Source organism: Lygodium microphyllum, chromosome 18 (assembly GCF_053477565.2).
Source record: "Lygodium microphyllum isolate KBCC chromosome 18, Lygodium_microphyllum_v1.1.10, whole genome shotgun sequence".
Classification (NCBI taxonomy): domain Eukaryota; kingdom Viridiplantae; phylum Streptophyta; class Polypodiopsida; order Schizaeales; family Lygodiaceae; genus Lygodium; species Lygodium microphyllum.
In genome coordinates this window covers 28,070,845-28,089,721 of record NC_141152.1, presented here as the reverse complement: position 1 = coordinate 28,089,721, position 18,877 = coordinate 28,070,845, and the positions used below count along the sequence as shown (strand labels likewise).

The 18,877-nt window shown below is 39.9% G+C and overlaps 1 protein-coding gene across 1 annotated transcript; it reads right to left on the bottom strand.

The window, feature by feature from the left end:
• Positions 1 to 690: 690 nt before the first annotated feature.
• LOC148020704 (uncharacterized) lies at positions 691 to 3,851 on the bottom strand. The gene is made up of 4 exons (XM_087698505.1): positions 3,708 to 3,851; positions 2,955 to 3,005; positions 2,202 to 2,779; positions 691 to 956 (listed from the first exon to the last, which is right to left on the bottom strand). Exons 1-4 carry the CDS (start codon positions 3,756 to 3,758, stop codon positions 713 to 715), a joined length of 924 nt encoding a protein of 307 aa, XP_087554631.1. The 5' UTR covers positions 3,759 to 3,851; the 3' UTR covers positions 691 to 712.
• Between the last annotated feature and the right edge of the window lie 15,026 nt (positions 3,852 to 18,877).

Below are 18,877 nucleotides of genomic sequence, written 5' to 3'. Positions count from 1 at the left end.
TTTTTGATCATTGCATTTCCAGCATCATTACTGGATGCCTGAAATAAGTATGCTTTGATGGCATTAAGGTCTTGTTAGGTAAGCTTTGATCTGCAGAGATTCATCTTATCATATTTACCAGAAGTATAGTTGCTCGGTTCTCCAATACAAACTTGCAAATTCATGTATGTGTGTGAAAATGGCGTTCATTTCCTTCCTGGAAAAAACTAATACGGTGAAATTGCAAATGAAAGGAACTGTTGTCACCTTAACCGTAGTGAATTCACAGAAATTTGATCGATGGATGTAAACAGAAACAAGCTGTGTGGATGTGCAAAAGACCTTCTCTGATCTTCAAAGAGAGACAGAGTAGCATCCTAACTCAGTTTCTGCAGGAGAAATCCTCGCTGAGGTTCAAGGCAAACCTGGAGAAGGAAGAGAAAACTGAAAGAAGGGACTGGGGAGTGCACCTTGTGGGAACACCAGTGGTGGAAAAGATTGTACGCGACGGTGCGGCTTCTTTTGTCAGACAGGAAACAGGCCCGCTTTCTTGGATATGGCGATCTGCGTGCTCCGCGATCGAAGAATCTGGTCTAGCTATGGAGACGAAGAAGCAGCTTGTGACGATGAGTTTCTTGCCTGAGAGGAAAGGGTCCCCAAAAGGAAAACGATTTAAAAAATGCCAAAATACAGGCCCGCTTAATTTAGCAGGGAAAAGGCCAAAAGCTTGTGGCTATGAACGGCCGCTTGCGTGGCAACTTGAATTCGTTGCCGGTTTGCCGGTCAACACACCCCATGGCAGTGCCCAGGCTGTCACTCCCCGATCGAGGGCTCCCAATCTCGTCCCGCCACGTGTCCCATGATCGTCAGCCACCCCACCGTGCTCACTGCCCAGGCCTCCTCCCGACGTCATCATGTCACGTGGATTTCTCGAGATCTTGATTCTTTTCTGCGAGCAACCAGGCAGCTGCCCGCATCTGCACACAAAAAAAAAGGGAACAAAATAGAATCTCGACATTGAACGGAACGGGGGGGCACAGACGACTAAGGTTACATATCGGTTTGTTTTTTTATGCTTTACGGTCTTCTTTTGAGTCCCTAAGGCTAAGTGCTAAAGTTGGGAAGCATTTTTAATGTCGATTCCTCCCGAGAGCATTTGAGAGCCCATGGGGAGCCCTTTAGCATAGCTAAGAGGGTATTAACGTTGAGCTTGCTAGTCTCCAAACCAAACACATCAAGGGTGCGGTAGGACGGGGTTGATCCATGTGCTGTTGAAGAGTAGAATCTCGGTCCGGTACCTACTACTCTGACTGTCTGATGCCTTGCCCTTTGGCGCATCAGGTGGACCTCCTGCACCAGTTGACTGCTATGTGTCTTCCAAATCAATGGAAATAGGGTCACAATAGCCCCCCAAGGTTGTGATGTTGCGCTGCAACATTAGCATCAGTGCTCAAGAAAAGAATGCAATAATCGGCTCGTTCCCCACATAGAAGCAAGCCTTTTAGGTTGTGACTGTTGCGCTGCAACATTAGCATCAGTGCCATCAATAAGGAAGCCGATTATGGTGGTGGATCAGTTATGCTGATAAAATCTGTCGACTTCCCAGAAAGCTAGCCTGGCTTTTTGTGATGAACCCACCCTGGCCAGAACTGCCAAGCGCGCCTAACGCTTGGCAAGCAGGATGGAGGTCAACAAACATGGATGTTGCTAGCCAGCTTAGTTGGAGAAGGTTGAAAAAGCTCACTATTATCAAATTGCCAAGTCCATGATATGCCAAAATTTCATGGACTTGGCCTAATTTTCCAGTATCTTACATTACGATTATGCATTCTCTCTATAAATTTGCCACTATATGCGCGCACACACACACACACACACTCTCTCTCTCTCTCTCTCTCTCTCTCTCTGGGTCTGTCTGCGTGAGTTGAATCATTTGAAATACGAGATTGATACAGCCATTTTGTGTTGCCTGAACAATTAGTATTTTAGTATTGCATTCTTTTCACATTATTTCAAGAAGAAAAATGACCTACTTCCTCTCTTATGCACACAAGCAATAGGAGAACCTTCGGTAGAACACATAACACATGATCTCTATCTCAACTTCAATCCCATCCAATGATGCCTATGGAGGAGAACATGCATGAGCACGAAGTACGAAGTAGGACATGGCAGCAAGTGCCAACATCAACCCTAGCAGAACGGCGGCAATGAGGACGTACAAGCCAAATAAAACGCCTCTTCCCAAAGCGTTCCAATAACCACGGTTGACGTTGCGAGCAGGTGCTGCTGGTTCCACAGCTGGATATGCATCCAAGAGATGGAGCACTAAGACGAGGCTGATAATGAGGATTAAGCCGAGGGAAAGCATTAATACAAGAATTTGCAGGAGTTTAGGGATAATTGGAACAGTTGATTGGAAGATAACTAGCAAGATGTTGGTTCCAATCGAGAGCACCAATCCGAGTAGCTGACTTAGATGGTTGTTGCGATCATGAGATAGAGTACTGGCACTGGGCGGTGGGGGATCTTGTTCCTTGGTAGCTGGAGGGGACGGTTCCAGGACGTTGTCTGTTATAGCTGGTGATCGATGGCTGGAACTGCCGACATGATATTCAGAATCATGATCCACCCGTGTTCTGGTCAGCTCAAGATCTAACTTGGGTGTGCATTTTACGTCAACTCTTTGATCAGTACTGGCGGGAGGTGAAGAATATGGAGTTGAATGGTGGACTGAATGTTGCCGATCCTGCTGCTCATGAACCTCGAAATTAGGCATCAATGCCTTGTCTGCTGACTCCTGACGGCGCATGGAGAAAAACACACATGTTCAGCAGTATATTGTTGGAATATTGAAAATGTTAATATCAACACTTGCAGCTAAAAACTAGTTGATGGATGTAGGTTTGAATGATATTACACAGTGCAATGGCTGCTGGCTTAAGGTGAAAAGCTGGCATGATCAGGAGACTAACCTTTGAGAGAGTACTCTTTCCAGAGCCATTCTTGCCCATGATAATATGAACCTGTTTCACGGGAGGAAAACACCTTGAATCAGCTGCAAACATAATATTCTGTTTCTTTTATACATTGCTCGCTCATGAGATATTTTACATGCTAATGATCAGGTGCCTGAAGTGACCTAATGCTTAAATTATCCTGTTATAATCCCAAAATACTAATTTTTCAGGCAACACAAAATGGCTGTATCAATCTCGTATTTCAAATGATTCAACTCACGCAGACAGACCCAGAGAGAACCTTAATAATCTTGGACATTGCTTGATTCGAGTTTTCTCCTCACGCAGACAGACCCACAGAGAGAGAGAGAGAGAGAGTGAGTGTGAGAGAGAGAGACTCTGTAGTCTGAGAGAGAGAGAGTGAGTCTGTAGTCTGAGAGAGAGAGCTCTACATATTTTGGATCAATTATGGAGTTTCCCTATATAGAACCATCGTTGCTCATCATTACTAGTGTAATGGTTTTCAGATCAAATGGTTTTGTAAGGGCCGAGGGCCGGTGACGCATGGTCGAGGCTGCAAACCTGAGTGGAAAGGCAAGGAGTGGAAATTGCATGCCTTTTTGTGTGAAAAATGGGAATGTTCTGTCGTGATCAAGGGTAAGAGAGTTGAGACGGTCAAATTGATAGAAGCATTGAGGATAAGAGAGTGACATCTCTGCAGAACGATCAGAATTGCATCAAACATCACAAAGAGAATCTGAATCAGACCTTCGCTCCCTTTCGCATCTTCTGATGCAGAGAAATCCTTTTTGGCAGCATTTTCAACGCTTTGTTTCGGTACCGACCTTCTCTCCCTTTCGCATCTTCTGATGCAGAGAAATCCACAGGAGGAGACACGCAGCATTGTTCTTCTGTTCGATGAGTGGTTTTTGAGCGTTTTACACGCATACCAGCTTGTCTCATGCGAATTACCACTTTTTCTCCTCGTAGCCGACTGTCAAATTGGTCCTGCATATCATAATGAAGATTTTACCATATTGAGGAATAATAGCTATAACGATTTGCCCAGTAAGTTACTGCATCACATGCTACGAGGAGAAAAAGTGGTAATTCGCTGCGGCTGCAACAGGATTCAGGCTAAATGAGAGAGAGAGAGAGTGTGTGTCAAGTGTGTGTGTGAGTGAGTGAGACTTGAGTGAGTGAGAGAGAGAGAGAGAGGTTGACGGTCTTTTTCAACGCTTTGTTTAGGTACCCTCGGGCCCAGTGTTCATTTTTGCAAGTACCCTAGGTTTTTTCATGGGGAAGGACCAAGATGCGAAAGGGACAGAAGGTCTGTACCCTCAATGCTTTCTTTAGCATGGGCCTTGACGGTCTTTTTCAACGCTTTGTTTAGGTACCCTCGGGCGGCGTCGGGCCTCAATGCTTCTATCGATTTAAAAGTATACAAAAATTAAGAATGTATCTTTAATTGGAAGAGAATGGAATATCTTTAAATTTAAAAGTATACAAAAATTAAGAATATATGTATATATTCCTCATATAGATGGATTTCCTTGTAGTAGCTCCATAAAACTATGATCTGAGTTTAAATAGTCCTGAAACATAAGTTAAATGTTAGAGACAATCAAATGAAAAAAGACTACAAACCAAGATATACTAACCATTTCATTATTTTTTTGACATTTTTCGGAAGCAGAAATTGAAACAAGAGGTGGACCATCATTGTGAGATTCCAACTAGTACAAGCAAGAAAATTGAAGTCAATATTAAAATCTAAAAACTCTAAATATTAAAATATTTAAATGAGTGAACGATGTACATACATGTGTTGCACTATTCTCAGAAAAGATGCATTGTTCTTCCACCATAAGTTGTGGATAATACACCTCCTCACTTGTATCCTAAAATTTTAGAGAAAATATAATGAAAGGTAAATATATCTAAGAAACCTAAAGTGAAATGATTATAATAATGATCAAGATAATAAAAATTATACAATAGAAAAAAATAAAACTTGAGATGAAAATTGCAAATCTTACCGGTTTTTGTTGCATATCTACTTGCTCGAAGCTACGATTCTTCTATTAAAAAAACATAGTTGTGCCAATCAGTACCAATTTCTTGTGTATATAATCTATGGGGTGAGAAAATTTTGATAAATAAGTATGCTTACCAAAGATATATCCACCAAAGATGATCTTTTCCTCTTGAGTTTCTTTCTAAGATTTTGAGCAACAGAAAGATAGTACAGATATAAATCCTCCTTTTTCCAAAGGTAAGTAGCACCAGGAAACTCAAGGGGTAAAATTTGATCATAGTTTTGATCTATGATCTCTAAAATTCTATGTTTGTCATCTTTATTATTATGAAACCGCAAATCATTGCCAATCTCATAGCTCTTGACCCAATTATACACTTTTCTGTGATTAGCACAATACCTAACATTTTGCGTATCTCGATAGTATTTTAGTAAAAATGATTTTCCAAACTCATCTTGGTCATCTCGACTAATCCTTTTAGGTGGTTTGAAAATCTGGTCATATGTAGGAGTCTTCATCAGAGATACATCTCCTATTTGTATACTCTTGATTTGCTTTTGAGGTGGCAACTGGACTCTTTTACTTTGTATTGAAACTGGTTTGCTCATGCTCATTGTTTTTCGGAACTATCATTCTTTGATTTTAGTTCCTCAATTGTTTTTTGCAAAGTGATGATAGTTTGCATCATTGAATCTAGAGTTTGTTGACTTGGGGAGACCATGAGACAAGCTAAAATTAAATCAAGAAACTATGTTAGTATTCAACCAATAAAGAATCAATCAATCATATAAAAAGGATACAATATACAACTATACAAACCATGAGACAAGCTAAAATCAAACAAGATACAAGCTAAAATCAAATTTACAACTTTATATGCTAGTATTCCTCAAACAAGAGATTATATCCATACATTAATCTTCTTCAAGCAAGAAATTTTCTCATTTTTTAATAATCACACATGCACACATACACACATACACACAAAGGTCCAACTACCTATACATGAGACACAACATGAGCTATATCCACGAGATACCGTCCTAATATACAAATACCCATAGATAAAGCATTATGATATACACAATGGGATGGCGATCAGATAATGATATCCATTATGACCAATGCTACTAGCACCCATTTCAATCTCCAAGAATGCAACACACACACACTCTCTCTCTAAAGCAGTCAAGTTACATCACGTGATCTCCACACTATTGGAACATTTATAGACTCTCCACTTGATAATGTTACTCTCCTCTTTGTAACTTCAAAGTTTGACATTACCATGCAACACAAATTCCAATCCCTCCAAATATCTTCATCAATATCAATTCTCCATGTACTTCTATTATGATCACACTTCAACCATGACAATTTGCACATTTTTTCTTCATAATTTACCTCTCTTATCATTGCATGAATGTACTCCCCATCCATATCATCATGTTTTCTTGCCAACACAATATCATATTTTTCCAACCAAGGAGGTATACAACCAACTGCCCCTATTTGTAATAATCTTGTTCTTTGAATTAGATCTTTTACCTCATATGCAATAAGTCTATTATGTAAAGGTAAAGGAACAAACTTATGCAATAAAGAACTCAATGGTCTTATGCAATCCCATGTAAATGGAAGTCGTTGAGTTTGTAGTACACTCATTCCCATGATTGGATCTATAAGTAAGCATTCTTCATTTTCTTTTACAGTTATGCATTGCTTGTAATATTCTCCACAAAAAAAGGTGTAATACTCCCCATCCCATTGAATGGAAAAAAAATTAGTGAGTCTTGCTTTCCAATGACCTATACTTTCTAACGTACTACAAAAAGTGTCAGTTTTTACCACGACGTCATCTGCGATCTTGTATATTTCTCCATTATAAAAAATTCTTCTATATGTGGTAACTAGATGTCCTACTAGTGTATTCTCTTGAAGACCAAGAAATTGTGAAATATATTTTTGTTCGTCGGATGAAAGGGGCCTACGTTCTCTTCTCTTTTTTGTGATTAAAATGCCTTTTTCACACATCATTATGTTACAGGGATATTGGGAATCATCTCTTTCAAAAAGTTTCCACATCTTCTTTGCCTTCTCAATTGAAGAAACCTCCACAATGCCATTCTCATGAAATGAATAACAACACGTTGTCTGGTAATCAGTGAAAGCATAACCATCAGGTAAAACAAGACAGGCATGTACTTGGATAAGCATTCTTTCATGTGGAAAAAGCCCATCTACTTCCATTTCTAATAACTTAAATATTGAAGTGAAGAATGTCCTCTTATAATAATTTACATAAGATATTTCGTTAAAGCGATTATTAGTCTTTACCGCTATATACAATGCTACCATTCGCTCAAAGTCACAACACCAATACACATCATGCGATCCATGTCTCAATATGTCATCTAGTAGTTCTCCATTTCCCGCAACGTGTTCTAAGGGAGAAGAATTTGCACCAAAGGCTTCTTCCTTTCGAACTCTCCAAGCAGAAAACAAAGTACGTACAATACCTAAACATTCTTTTGACCAACCAATACATCGACTATAACTATAGAAGGCATGTGCAATATCTATGAGCAACAAACCTAGGTCAAAAATTGACTTTGGTATCTCATCAACGATACCTAAAATATATGGTAAGCACCATTGGATGAACTTTTGGTTGTCTTCGGCCTTAAAGCTTTCATAGTACTTACTTGGATTACGAGGCCACCGTCCATGACAAATAGAGGGTGGAGAGAGCTTATAAGCCTTTTCACAACAAAAATCTATAATCTTTTTCTTTTCATTGAACATGGCTCTCATGAGTACTCGTATGTATTTTTGAAATATATTTAGAGATAACACATGCATAGCATCATATACCAAGTCTATTGACAAGTTAAAACCATACAAATCATACAGTTTCCATAGAATAGACTCTCCAGCTAATCCTACAAGCTTTAGTTTTCCATCCTTTTCAACTTGTGTGGATGCCCTCTTTGAACTTGATAAGGCATCAATCATTTCACCTATGGACGGTTGGGTTGGAGGATATCTTGCTTGATATCGACTACCATCGTAAAGGTAACGTCCTTGGAATGAGGGATTACTAGTATCAAGAGTAGCTTGGGCTTTATCTCTACGACAAAAGAATTGCCCACCATCTTTGAAGGATCCTATTTTGCATTGTACAGAATGATCCCCTGTAACCATCATTAGCATTGATCTAACAACACAAAAGTTTGATTGCCCCATTGGATTTTCAAAAATCTTTTCTACAGGATAGTTGTATGACACTTGCATACCATTTATGTAAAGGTCTTGTAGCTCACTAATAAGTGGTCTTAAAAAAGTTTGAAATACATCAGGAGTATTACGAATAAATTTAGAGCAACTAAAAGGTATGAATAAAACAGGAATAATGCCTAATATGGAACCCTTCCCACCATTAAGGACCTTAATTTCAACCACACCACAGTCTTTTTGAGTGGTACGAGAGGCTTGGAAGCCATCCCAATGTAAAAGAAGTGCCACATTTCGAGGATCACCTCTACACTTTTTCTTTTTACATTTGTTGAGATGTTGGCATTTTTTACAAACAAAATTATACTCTTGCATCTCTTGGTCAAAACCTTGTTCTAGAACTATTGAAAAACAAGACCTTGGAAAAGTTGTATATACTTTCCCACATGTAGGGTTGTTACACACAACAGCCATCTCATACTCAGCATCAGGATTCCAAAAATCTTGATACTCACGACACTTTGTTCCATCCCAAAACTCGTTTATGAATTCTGGTTGCATATGGATATCTTTCCCTAACCATCTTGTTTTATGACGCCACATGCTTAGGAAATCATGACAAAGTGTCCTAGATCGCACTAAAAGCTCTAATTGTTTCTTTAGAGGCAAATAATCAATAGCTAACATTTCTCTCCTTGGTTTATTGCATTTTTTACACTTTTCACAATATTCAATACAATCATGCTTTAGTATTCTTTTTCACATATTTTGTTTGCAAGAACACAATACTACATCTTTGGTATAAGAATCTTCTTTACTAGGTGTAAGAAGTTCAATTTCATGATCATTGTTTTTACTTCCCATGCAAAACCTATAGCGCTCAGGTTGGACCATGCGAAGACCATGATACATAGAGTCAATTTGCTCCCAAGATGTCGGGACTCTTACTCCATCAAGATTTCCATCCCATGTATCAGGTAGTTGCACTAATAGCTTACTTAAACTTGGCTTGCACTCTTCAACTCTTTGAGCCCTAGCCCTTGGATTGCCCATGTCTCCAAATAATAATTGGAGCATCTTCTCTTGTGCACTAATTGATATTCGGTTCTCATCCCAAAGAGCTTGAAGCTCAATTATTTTTTGTATAGTTTGTTGATATAATGTTGGCCCAACAATAGATATGTGATTGTCTATAGAAGGATCTATTTGAGGAGACTCAGCATGGTTAATTGAGTTGTTGTCATGACTGAAGGGGGACTCATAGAAGTATTGATAGTTTGATCATTGCCTTGTTCATGTTGCCTTTCATTAGAAGGAGTAATACCAATTTGCATACTTAGTGCATCATATTTGGCCTTCAACTCTTGGTGCCTAAGAAAAGTTTGTGGACCAACACTCCTCCCACCATTACAATATGCAAGGCAATCACACCACCTACGTCTTCTATTTAAATCATCTATGTTAGTTTCACAATGCATTGGAGATGATTCTTCGTGCCTTTGGTTCTCAAGATGATCTCCTTGCACATTTGAGTCCCTTGGTTCACTAGGATGTGATCTTTCTAGAGAAGAATGTGTAATCCCAAGCATGTCATTTTTAGAGTGTCTAAAATAAGTACTACGGTTCACTAATTGCCAACCTTCAGTACTATGTGCACACTTATAGTTACATGTACATTTTCTTAATGTTCTTGTAGAAAAAGACATCCCTTACTTGAGTATCTTCAATCTTCAATCCAAGGTTGATGAAATTATGAGCTCCACAATTAAAACTCCAAGACTGCAAAAAAAACCGACCCATAACATAGTTTACGTTAATAACATATTTTAGTTGCGCAATTAATATCATAGTCTATACTACTTTAGCATTAGAGCTACATTTAAAAGCATACTTTGAAGTGTCTATTAGTGTCTTGGAAATAAACACACGATTTCACAAGTAGGATGAGGAATCCTAAGTCGCGAAAGAAAGGTGTTGGGAGAACTCTTAGAATCCTAAGTCACAAAAGAAAGCTATCTCAATTATTGGAAGCTTAGCTGATAGGAAACCTTGCAAGTCATGTTAGCCCTATAGATCTTTACCTTTTGAGTGCTTTGCACTCCCAAGGACTTTTCATAGTCTTTACGATTTTAAAAAGGGAGTCCACATTTACATAGAAAGAATAGTCCACATTTACACAACTTAAATAACCCAAGCATCTACTAAATCAAACCACACCAAAAAAAGGTCACAATTAGGAGTCACATACTCTGTCCATGGGTGGCAGTCATTTCTTTGTTCCATTCCATACATTAGTCGTCTATTGCTAGGAGAGGGTAGCTCAAAGAAGGCAATGTAACCATCATATTGGTTTGGAAGCCTTCAATAGACCAAGCATCAATATCTTATTTTATCTCCACCCCTTCTTGCAAGGCACTTCCAACCATGCCACATTCTCTTGAGCACTTAATAAGCACTTAAAACCATCTCTCTCCCTAGTACTGCATGCAAGTACTCTACTGCATGCAGTTCCAATAGAATATTCGGCCTCTACTGCATGCTGGCCACGGATCTCTCTCTCTCTCTCTCTCTCTCTCTCTCTCTCTCTCTCTCTCTCTCTCTCTCTCTCTCTCTCTCTCTCTCTCTCTCTCTCTCTCTCTCTCTCTGTGTGTGTGTGTGTGTGTCTGCGTATCTGTCTATCTAATACTGCACGAATCCCCCACACCCTCACCATTACCAGCACGCTAGCTTTATCAAAAACATTCTTCCTTCATTCATTCATCAAAGCTATACATGCTTTCATAAGCTCTGAAACCTCTCTCTCTCTGATCTCTCTCTCTCTCTCTCTCTCTCTCTCTCTCTGGCCTGAAACAACCCATGGATCAGATGTTTGAAACGCATGTACTTCATCAGGATAGATCTTCTTCGAACATTTTTGCCGTCAAGCGCCGACGGTGGTGGAAAAAAAGGTAGCGACTCTTTCTTCAGCTCCTGTGCTGCCACAAGCTGTCAATGTGCAAATATAGGTGATTGAATCTAGACAGAAGCCCTCTCCTCGCATCCTTTCGAAACAATTGATTGCTTGTTCACCATGCCCATGCTGGATATATCCTGCAACTAGCGCATCCCATGAGATTGCATTCAGAATCAGAAGCTTTCCAAGTACTTCCTATGCGGCCTGTACCAATAGACCACATTGATCTCTCACCACTCGCTGGCCTCTGCAGCCTTATCAGTTGACACTGCACTAATCCATCCATCCACCAGTAAGTTGCCTTACCTTACCTTCTAATTAGTTCTAATACAGTCGTTTGATTCAGTCCATTCAGCTCTGTGCCTTCCATGCTCATCTAATTAGTTCTGACACAGTCGTTTGATTTAGTCCATTCAGATCAGATGATGGTTTGACAAGGAGAGCTGGACCCAATAGTCTTGAATACACAGATCAGACACACGCCTAATCAGCTAATTATTGACTTCAACCTTGTTTTGTCATGCAATTTCAACAGTTATTTGCATTGGAATTCTGACAATTTGCGTGTTGATCTGTTGAGAAGTGCCATCGACTAAAAATTTAGGGGTTAACTGACGCTATACACACACACACACACAGAGATTTACCTCATAGATAGGCAGTTTCTCGAGGCGCCCTCTTTTGTAGCCTTTTAGACCATTGTCATAATTAGGAAGAGAGGGACTTGTCACTTGCATTTGGTGGTCGTCTTGTCTGTGCAAGCAGCACAGAAAATTACAACTCTCTTTGTTAGGAGAAGAATAGAGATTTGATAAAAGAGCGAGAGACAGAGGTCTGTGCAATTGTGTGTATTATACTCATGATGTCTACTGAGCGGCCTGTGTTGAGACCAGCAGGCAATGTGGCTCCTCGATCAACAAGGTGGAGATGACAGAGCAGGTGCTAGGAAGGCCACAAAACCCCCTCCTTCCCCTGTCAACAAGCCATTAATTTCTCCCCCTCTTGTACCTCCTCTACTGCCCAAGATCTCCCCACCCAATTCACAGCCTTCCACCCCAAAAATTGCCCCCAACCCCCAAGCAAGAAGCCCTGTCCTGAAGCCCAATGCTTCATTCAAGCTCCCGGCCCCTCGCAAGCCCACTGGCATCTCTCCCGCCACCCTTGCCCTATGTCTGCAATCAACAGGTTTCAAGGCCCCAACAGGTTTCAAGGAGGAGCTTCTCGAGCCTGCTAAGATCACCAAGAGATGCATGTATGTCCCCATTTAGAAGCTATACATGTATGTCCCCAATTAGATGCAATCAACAGGTTTCAAGGAGGAGCTTCTCGAGCCTGCTAAGATCACTAGGAGATGCATGTATGTCCCCAATTAGAAGCTATACACACGCACACACACAGAGATAGAAGTATCCTAGGGTCCGAGATTGACCTCATAGACAGGCAGTTTCGCGAGGCGCCCTCTTTTGTAGCCTTTTAGACCTCATAGATATTGAGCTGAATCTGCCCATTATCTGCCTATAAGCATGATAGTTAAGCTTATAATTATATGGATTGCGCCATAAGGTGATTATATGTAGGTTAGCGTCTTAATATGGCTGGAGCAATCAGCTCTGCAGGGCTTATAGAAGGGCAAAGTTATTATGTTCTGATTATTATTGAGGGTGTGCAAAAACTCCTGGATATCATCAACCAGCATTGCTCCAAGGTTAACGAAGATCAAGTGAGGCCATAAGCAATGTCTGCAGTGGCAGGTGCAGAGGCTCTGGGGAAATATCCGCAGTGGCAGTACAGTGCAGGCTGCTTTCTGTGCAACGAAAACAGTGAAAGGTGAGACACTTCAACAGAATGCATTAAGCATGTGACAGAGGTCAATTGGCTCTCTGGGCAGCATTCTTCACCATTTCCTCGAACTCCTCCTCCACATTCTTCATGCCCTGCACCTTCTGAAGGACAGCCTTGCCTTGCACCTTCTGAAGGACAGCCTTGCCCTGCACCTTCTCTATCAAGCTGATCGGGGTCTCAACAAGGAGCAGCCCTCCAAGCATCAGTATTAATGAAGGGACACATGCACTAGCAAGGGCGATGCGCCAGCGGCCACACCTGGTCTACTGATATAGTTTCTTTGGCTGGACTCAGTAATGCTAGACCTTGTCAAGGGTAAGATTGTAGTCTGTGAGACAGAGGCCTTGATCCTCGTGCTGCAAAGGGGATTGTGGTGAAGCAAGCCGGAGGAGCAGGCATGATCCTCGCAAATGCTCAGACAAATGGTGAAGAGCTTATTGCAGACAGTCATGTTCTGCCAGCTACACTTGTGGGCTATGGTCAAATAAAACAAACACTATCAGTAACTTTCAGCGTCTCAGATTGTTGGACACAGCATCCGATCCCACAGCAGCTCTATGAGAAGTGTAAGTGTATATAGAGCTTTAACTTTCACATAGTATGATCATTACATCCCTTAGCAGTGATCCGGGATGCTATAGTTGGTGCATGATAACCCCCCTTGAATGTACTTTATTCCAGATCATACGAGACTGGGACAGCACTCTCTTCTCCAAAGATGAGATTGAAGCAACGGCTCTCAAGAAGCAACATGCAGCAGCTAGTTGTAAAACTGAATCAGCTCTAGTTGTATCATCTCTCTTTTCATGTTGTTTGTGAGAACTGTGATTGGTGTTTAGCAATGCATAAGACTTAGGTTGAGGTTATGTCACCTTAGGTATTAAAACTTGGAGCTTGGGTGAAGTATGGCAAGTGAGAAAGGCAAAATAAGCAAGGTGTTGCTAGTGGATAGTTTCTAGCTGTTTGTAGGTGTTTAAAGCTGATACAAGTTGTAACAGGGTGGTTTGGACCAGGCATAGCTGTGTGTTTTGTAGACAATGCTGAGACTATGCTGGCTGCTCGATTGCCTAAGAAATGCAGCTGCTATATGAATGAAATCTGTTGATACAACCCTGACAGTACATGCTGCAGGTGACATGTTTCCTAACCATGGTGGAGGTCTATATGAATGAAATTTGTTGATACAACCTTGACAGTACATGCTGCAGGTGACATGTTTCCTGACCTTGACAGTACACACATGAAACAAGAAGGGACAAGACTCAAGTGTAGCCTTGAGAAAATTTTAATCACCTCTACTGGCCATTCTTTACCCACATGTCACTATTACTGTCATTGTAGCTAGTTTTTCAAATAAGAATCAGGCTTAGAGTTGGCCACATATTAAGAGTGCAAATCCCTTCACAACCCTTCTTAATGTTCCCATAGCTGAACATTCAGTTAATCTCTGAATGTTCCCATAGTTGAACATTCAGTTAATCTCTGAATGTTCAGCTATGGGAAGAGCTGGCTATGTTCTCCAAAAGTTCAAAGCTACAACTAATCTTGCATATGGTCACAATTGCTTTCTGGTTCATCTATAGAGTGTTCTATGTGTAATTAATAGTTCCCTCGGTTTCTGCTTATTTAATACTGACAGGTGAATGGTGGAATGCTAATGTGGAGGATGTTATCACTCTGCCTTTAGCCCAGGGTGGGGCTTACAATATCTCAGATGACATCACAATCAATGGCCAACTTGGTGATCTGTACAATTGTCCATCCTCTGGTTAGCCCTAAAGATCCATGTCTTATTAGGCTTCATGAACAATAATTCCTGAGCTTAGATAAGAATGTGTAGTCCAAAATGGTCGCTACAGCATGATGTGGAATTCCGGTCTAGATGCTTGACAGGCAATTCTCCTACTTCAGAAAACGCTCGTTCGAGTTTGTAACAGAATTCGTGCAAATCTATTAGAGATGTAGACTCTATTTAGCACGCCTTTCTTTTTAGCTATTTAACAGAAGACACTAGCCTGGTAGTTCTGGATATACGCCTTGAAAAGTGTATACTAAGCTATGGGAAGAGCTGGCTATGTTCTCTAAAATTTAATCTCTGAATGTTCAGCTATGGGAAGAGCAGGCTATGTTCCCATAGCTGAACATTGAGTTAATCTTTGAATGTTCCCATAGCTGAACATTCAGTTAATCTCTGAATGTTCAGCTATGGGAATCAGACTCAGGGAACTTTACCAGATTCCTGGGCTCAATTTGAGAATCTCAGAGTGCTCAGTTTAGGTTATAATAGACTCACTGGATCTTTACCTTCTTGGATACTGAAGCTTGACAAAATTCAACTTTTGGACTTATCAAAAAATAAATTTTTAGGCACAAAGCAAATCTACCACATGGAAGGTCTTAAGATTCGTGTGGATGTAATTGGTAACAGTGCTCTGTCGCAAGACAATGTACTTCGCAAGCCTGAAGGGGAGAAACTACTCAGAGGGCTACTATTACTATGACATCCCAAAAAGTGTCTGTAAGCCAGTGTCTATACAAACACAAGAAAGAAGTACTAGTGCATGAGACCCTCGTAGCAGAACTAATTACTGAGACTTAACAGGCCTGATAAGCCATAGCAAAAATGTATTGATGCATGAATTGTTAACCTCTCTATTTTGAAATCAGATAGAAATATATGTTGGTGGTTTTTTAACTCACTTTTAAAATATATGTAGGTTATTATCACAAATGCTTCCAAAAGGAAACAAATTGCCAGCTAAGATAGAGCAAGCAAGACATTACTTGATGTCTCTGGGAGGCCTCGATTATGTCAAGATCCATGCATGTGTCAATGATTGTGTCTTATTTCGTGGGATTCATGAGTTCGCACGAGAGTGTCTTGTTTGTGGCGAATCAAGATACGAAGTGGAGATGAAGTCAATGGATGTGCCTTGTAAGGTTTTGCGACATTTTCCAATTGTTCCACGTATAAAACTTATGTTCAAGTGTAAGTCTGCTGGAAAGCTCATGTCATGGCATACTAGTCATCGTTCAAGTGATGGAAAATGGAGGATCCCTGTAGACACACCCGCATGGAAACATATAGATAATTTGTGGCCCATTTTCAAAGAAGAGCCAAGAAATTTGAGATTTGGTTTAGGTATGGATGGAATCAATCCATTTGGCATCAAAAGCACATCATACAGTGTATGGCCAGTGGTATTGGTGAACTATAATATTCCTCCATCCATGGCAATTAAAAAGGGACATGTGATGTTGTCCCTTCTGATTCCTGGAAAGCACAAGGTAAAAAACATGGACATTTACTTAGAGCCTTTGATTGAAAAGTTAGAAATGTGATTGGAAGGTATTGAGGTGCAAGATACAAGTGCATCTGCATCCTCTAGAGATTTCACATTGAAGGCCATGTTGTTGTGGACCATGCACAACTTTCCAGGATACGGAGAGTGTTCAGGTATATGTATATAACTCTATATTTGAAATTCAAGACTTAAATCAATTGCATTTTATTAATTCACTTGTTTTTTCAGGTTTAACCACGTCAGGATATCATGCATGTCCTATTTGCGGTCCCTCTCTAGTTTCCTCTAGGCCAGCAAGTTTAAAGAAGGTTATCTATGACAATCATCATCGATTTCTTCCTATTGACCATCCCAAATATGTTCTCCCTACTAATGGAATGACTCCACAATCTCTAACCATTCGAGATTGGAAAGAGAGATAGATTAATGCCGACAACCACCCTCCACATGGCATGAGTCGGTAAGAAGTGCATTTCTCTCGATTGACTTTAAAGTATTTAGCATGATGAAATGTTTACATAATATATTGTTTGTTTGTTAGGTTCTCTATATTCTTTCGTCTTCCGTACTGGACTGAACTCAAGATCAATCACCTGTTGGACCCCATGCACATATTCAAAAATGTTGTATCTACATTATGGGATTACTTGATAGGGGCTCACGATTCAGTTAATGTAAGGGAGGATTTACATAACATTGGTCGCATGAGACGAGCCTGGCCACGAATTGGACCCAGAGGAAAAATTGAGCTACCCCATGCACCTTGGATATTGTCAAAGAACGAGGAAAAAATAGTGAAGGAACAAATATATAGCTTTTGAACACTCACAGGATGTATGATATGTCTCAAGGGAGCCTTCATAAAGAAAAAGAAAAGAGGTGTGGAGCAACTATCTGGTTTGAAGTCCCACGATTGGCACAAAATGATTCAAGTAAGGATATCTCTAACCATGAATGTAGTAATTAGTGGCGTAACTATGTGTAAACTTTGGGGTATGATGACTTTTTCCTCTACTAACAATTTGCATCTATGAATATTGTTTACATTCAGTTCGTACTTCCTACTAGCATATCCCATTGTGCCTCCAAAGATGTACGTGATATCATTTACAAGATGGGAGAGCTTGTGAGGTGTGTATACATTGTATTTTTTCATTATATATCTTTGAATTTCTACACAAAAATAAACAATTCTCAAATACATCTTGACAGATACATCAGCTCGAAGGAAATTGATCCAAACACACTGCAAGATGCTCGAGTATTATCTATTGAGGTGGTTTGTTTGGTGGAGGAAATTTTTCCTCGATCCATTTTGACTACTCAATTACATTTACTCGTACATTTGATTGATGAGATCACACTTTGTGGGGTAGTTCATGTAAGGTGGATGTTTTTTCTTGAGCGCTTCATGAAAACCTTGAAAGATTTTGTGAGGCAAAAAGCACGGCCTGAGGAAAGCATGGCTGAGGGTTGGTTAGTGCAATCATCCCTTGTTTATATCTCTGAATATCTTGCTGAAGTGGATCCCTTTCAAGCACGACTATGGAAAGATGATGAAGACTTGAGGATGACCTCTATAGTACCTCAAGGAAAAGGAATGAGTAAAGTGCTAACAAAACAAGAACTTCGTAAGTTAAATAGTTTTTGTGTGCTCAATAGTGATGTTATGAGAAAATGGGTGACACTATATAATGAAGCAAGGGCAAGAAGAAAAAGCGAAAGACAAGAATTTCGCACTAGATATGGACGTAATGTCTCATTTCCAGATCATCTAAATGCGCTCCCACGTCATATTGACATAGATTGGTTACATGAGGAAATGGAGAGAATGGAAAAAGAGGAGGAAAATAATATATCTCAAGAAGAGTGGGAATACGCACGAGGTTGCTTATCAAAGGTGAGACATACTATCAATTGATTTGTTTTTATAAGTTTTATTTTATATAAATAATTGACATGTTTGATCTTTTATCTTTTACTACTAGTGCACATTATTCAATGCACTTTGGTGTGAGGGTAGACATCTTTGAACTCAACGTATAGATGAAAAGAGAAATACCTAAGATTGTGGTGTCCTTGCTCACTTCGAGGCTGCCAATGGTACCATGGAAGGTTATTGTGGCTTAATCCAAGATATTCTGAAGCTTGACTTCAGACGATTCTTTATATATGTACTGGATGTGAAGTGGTTTAAAGAAGTGGTAACAAATGACGAGCATTGCACAATCAGACGTCATCCATGTGGTTTTGTAATCATTGACTCTACAAAATTTCACCAAAACAAGAATGACACATTAGTACTACCTCAACAATGCGACCAGGTATATATGCAAAGGCTAATTTTTTTATATGTATACATGTGATACATATACACAATATAATAAGTACTTAAGTTTTTTGCTTTTATTTTTCAAATACAGGTTGTGTATCATCCAATGGTAAACAATAACTGATGGTGGTATGTCATCCCTATATCTAATCATTCAAAACCAATATATGGTAATATTACCGACATGGAGATAACAGATGACAATCCAACAAATAATGATGATGTGCATGATG

What these genes read in the sequence shown, in the direction of transcription:
- LOC148020704 (XM_087698505.1), bottom strand. Translation starts at nt 3,758, where the DNA reads ATGCTGCCAAAAAGGATTTCTCTGCATCAGAAGATGCGAAAGGGAGCG. An exon ending in AGATGCGAAAGGGAGCGAAG is followed by an intron (nt 3,006 to 3,707) that starts GTCTGATTCAGA and finishes CCCGTGAAACAG; the next exon opens with GTTCATATTATCATGGGCAA. An exon ending in AGAGGCGTTTTATTTGGCTT is followed by an intron (nt 957 to 2,201) that starts GTACGTCCTCAT and finishes TTTTGTGTGCAG; the next exon opens with ATGCGGGCAGCTGCCTGGTT.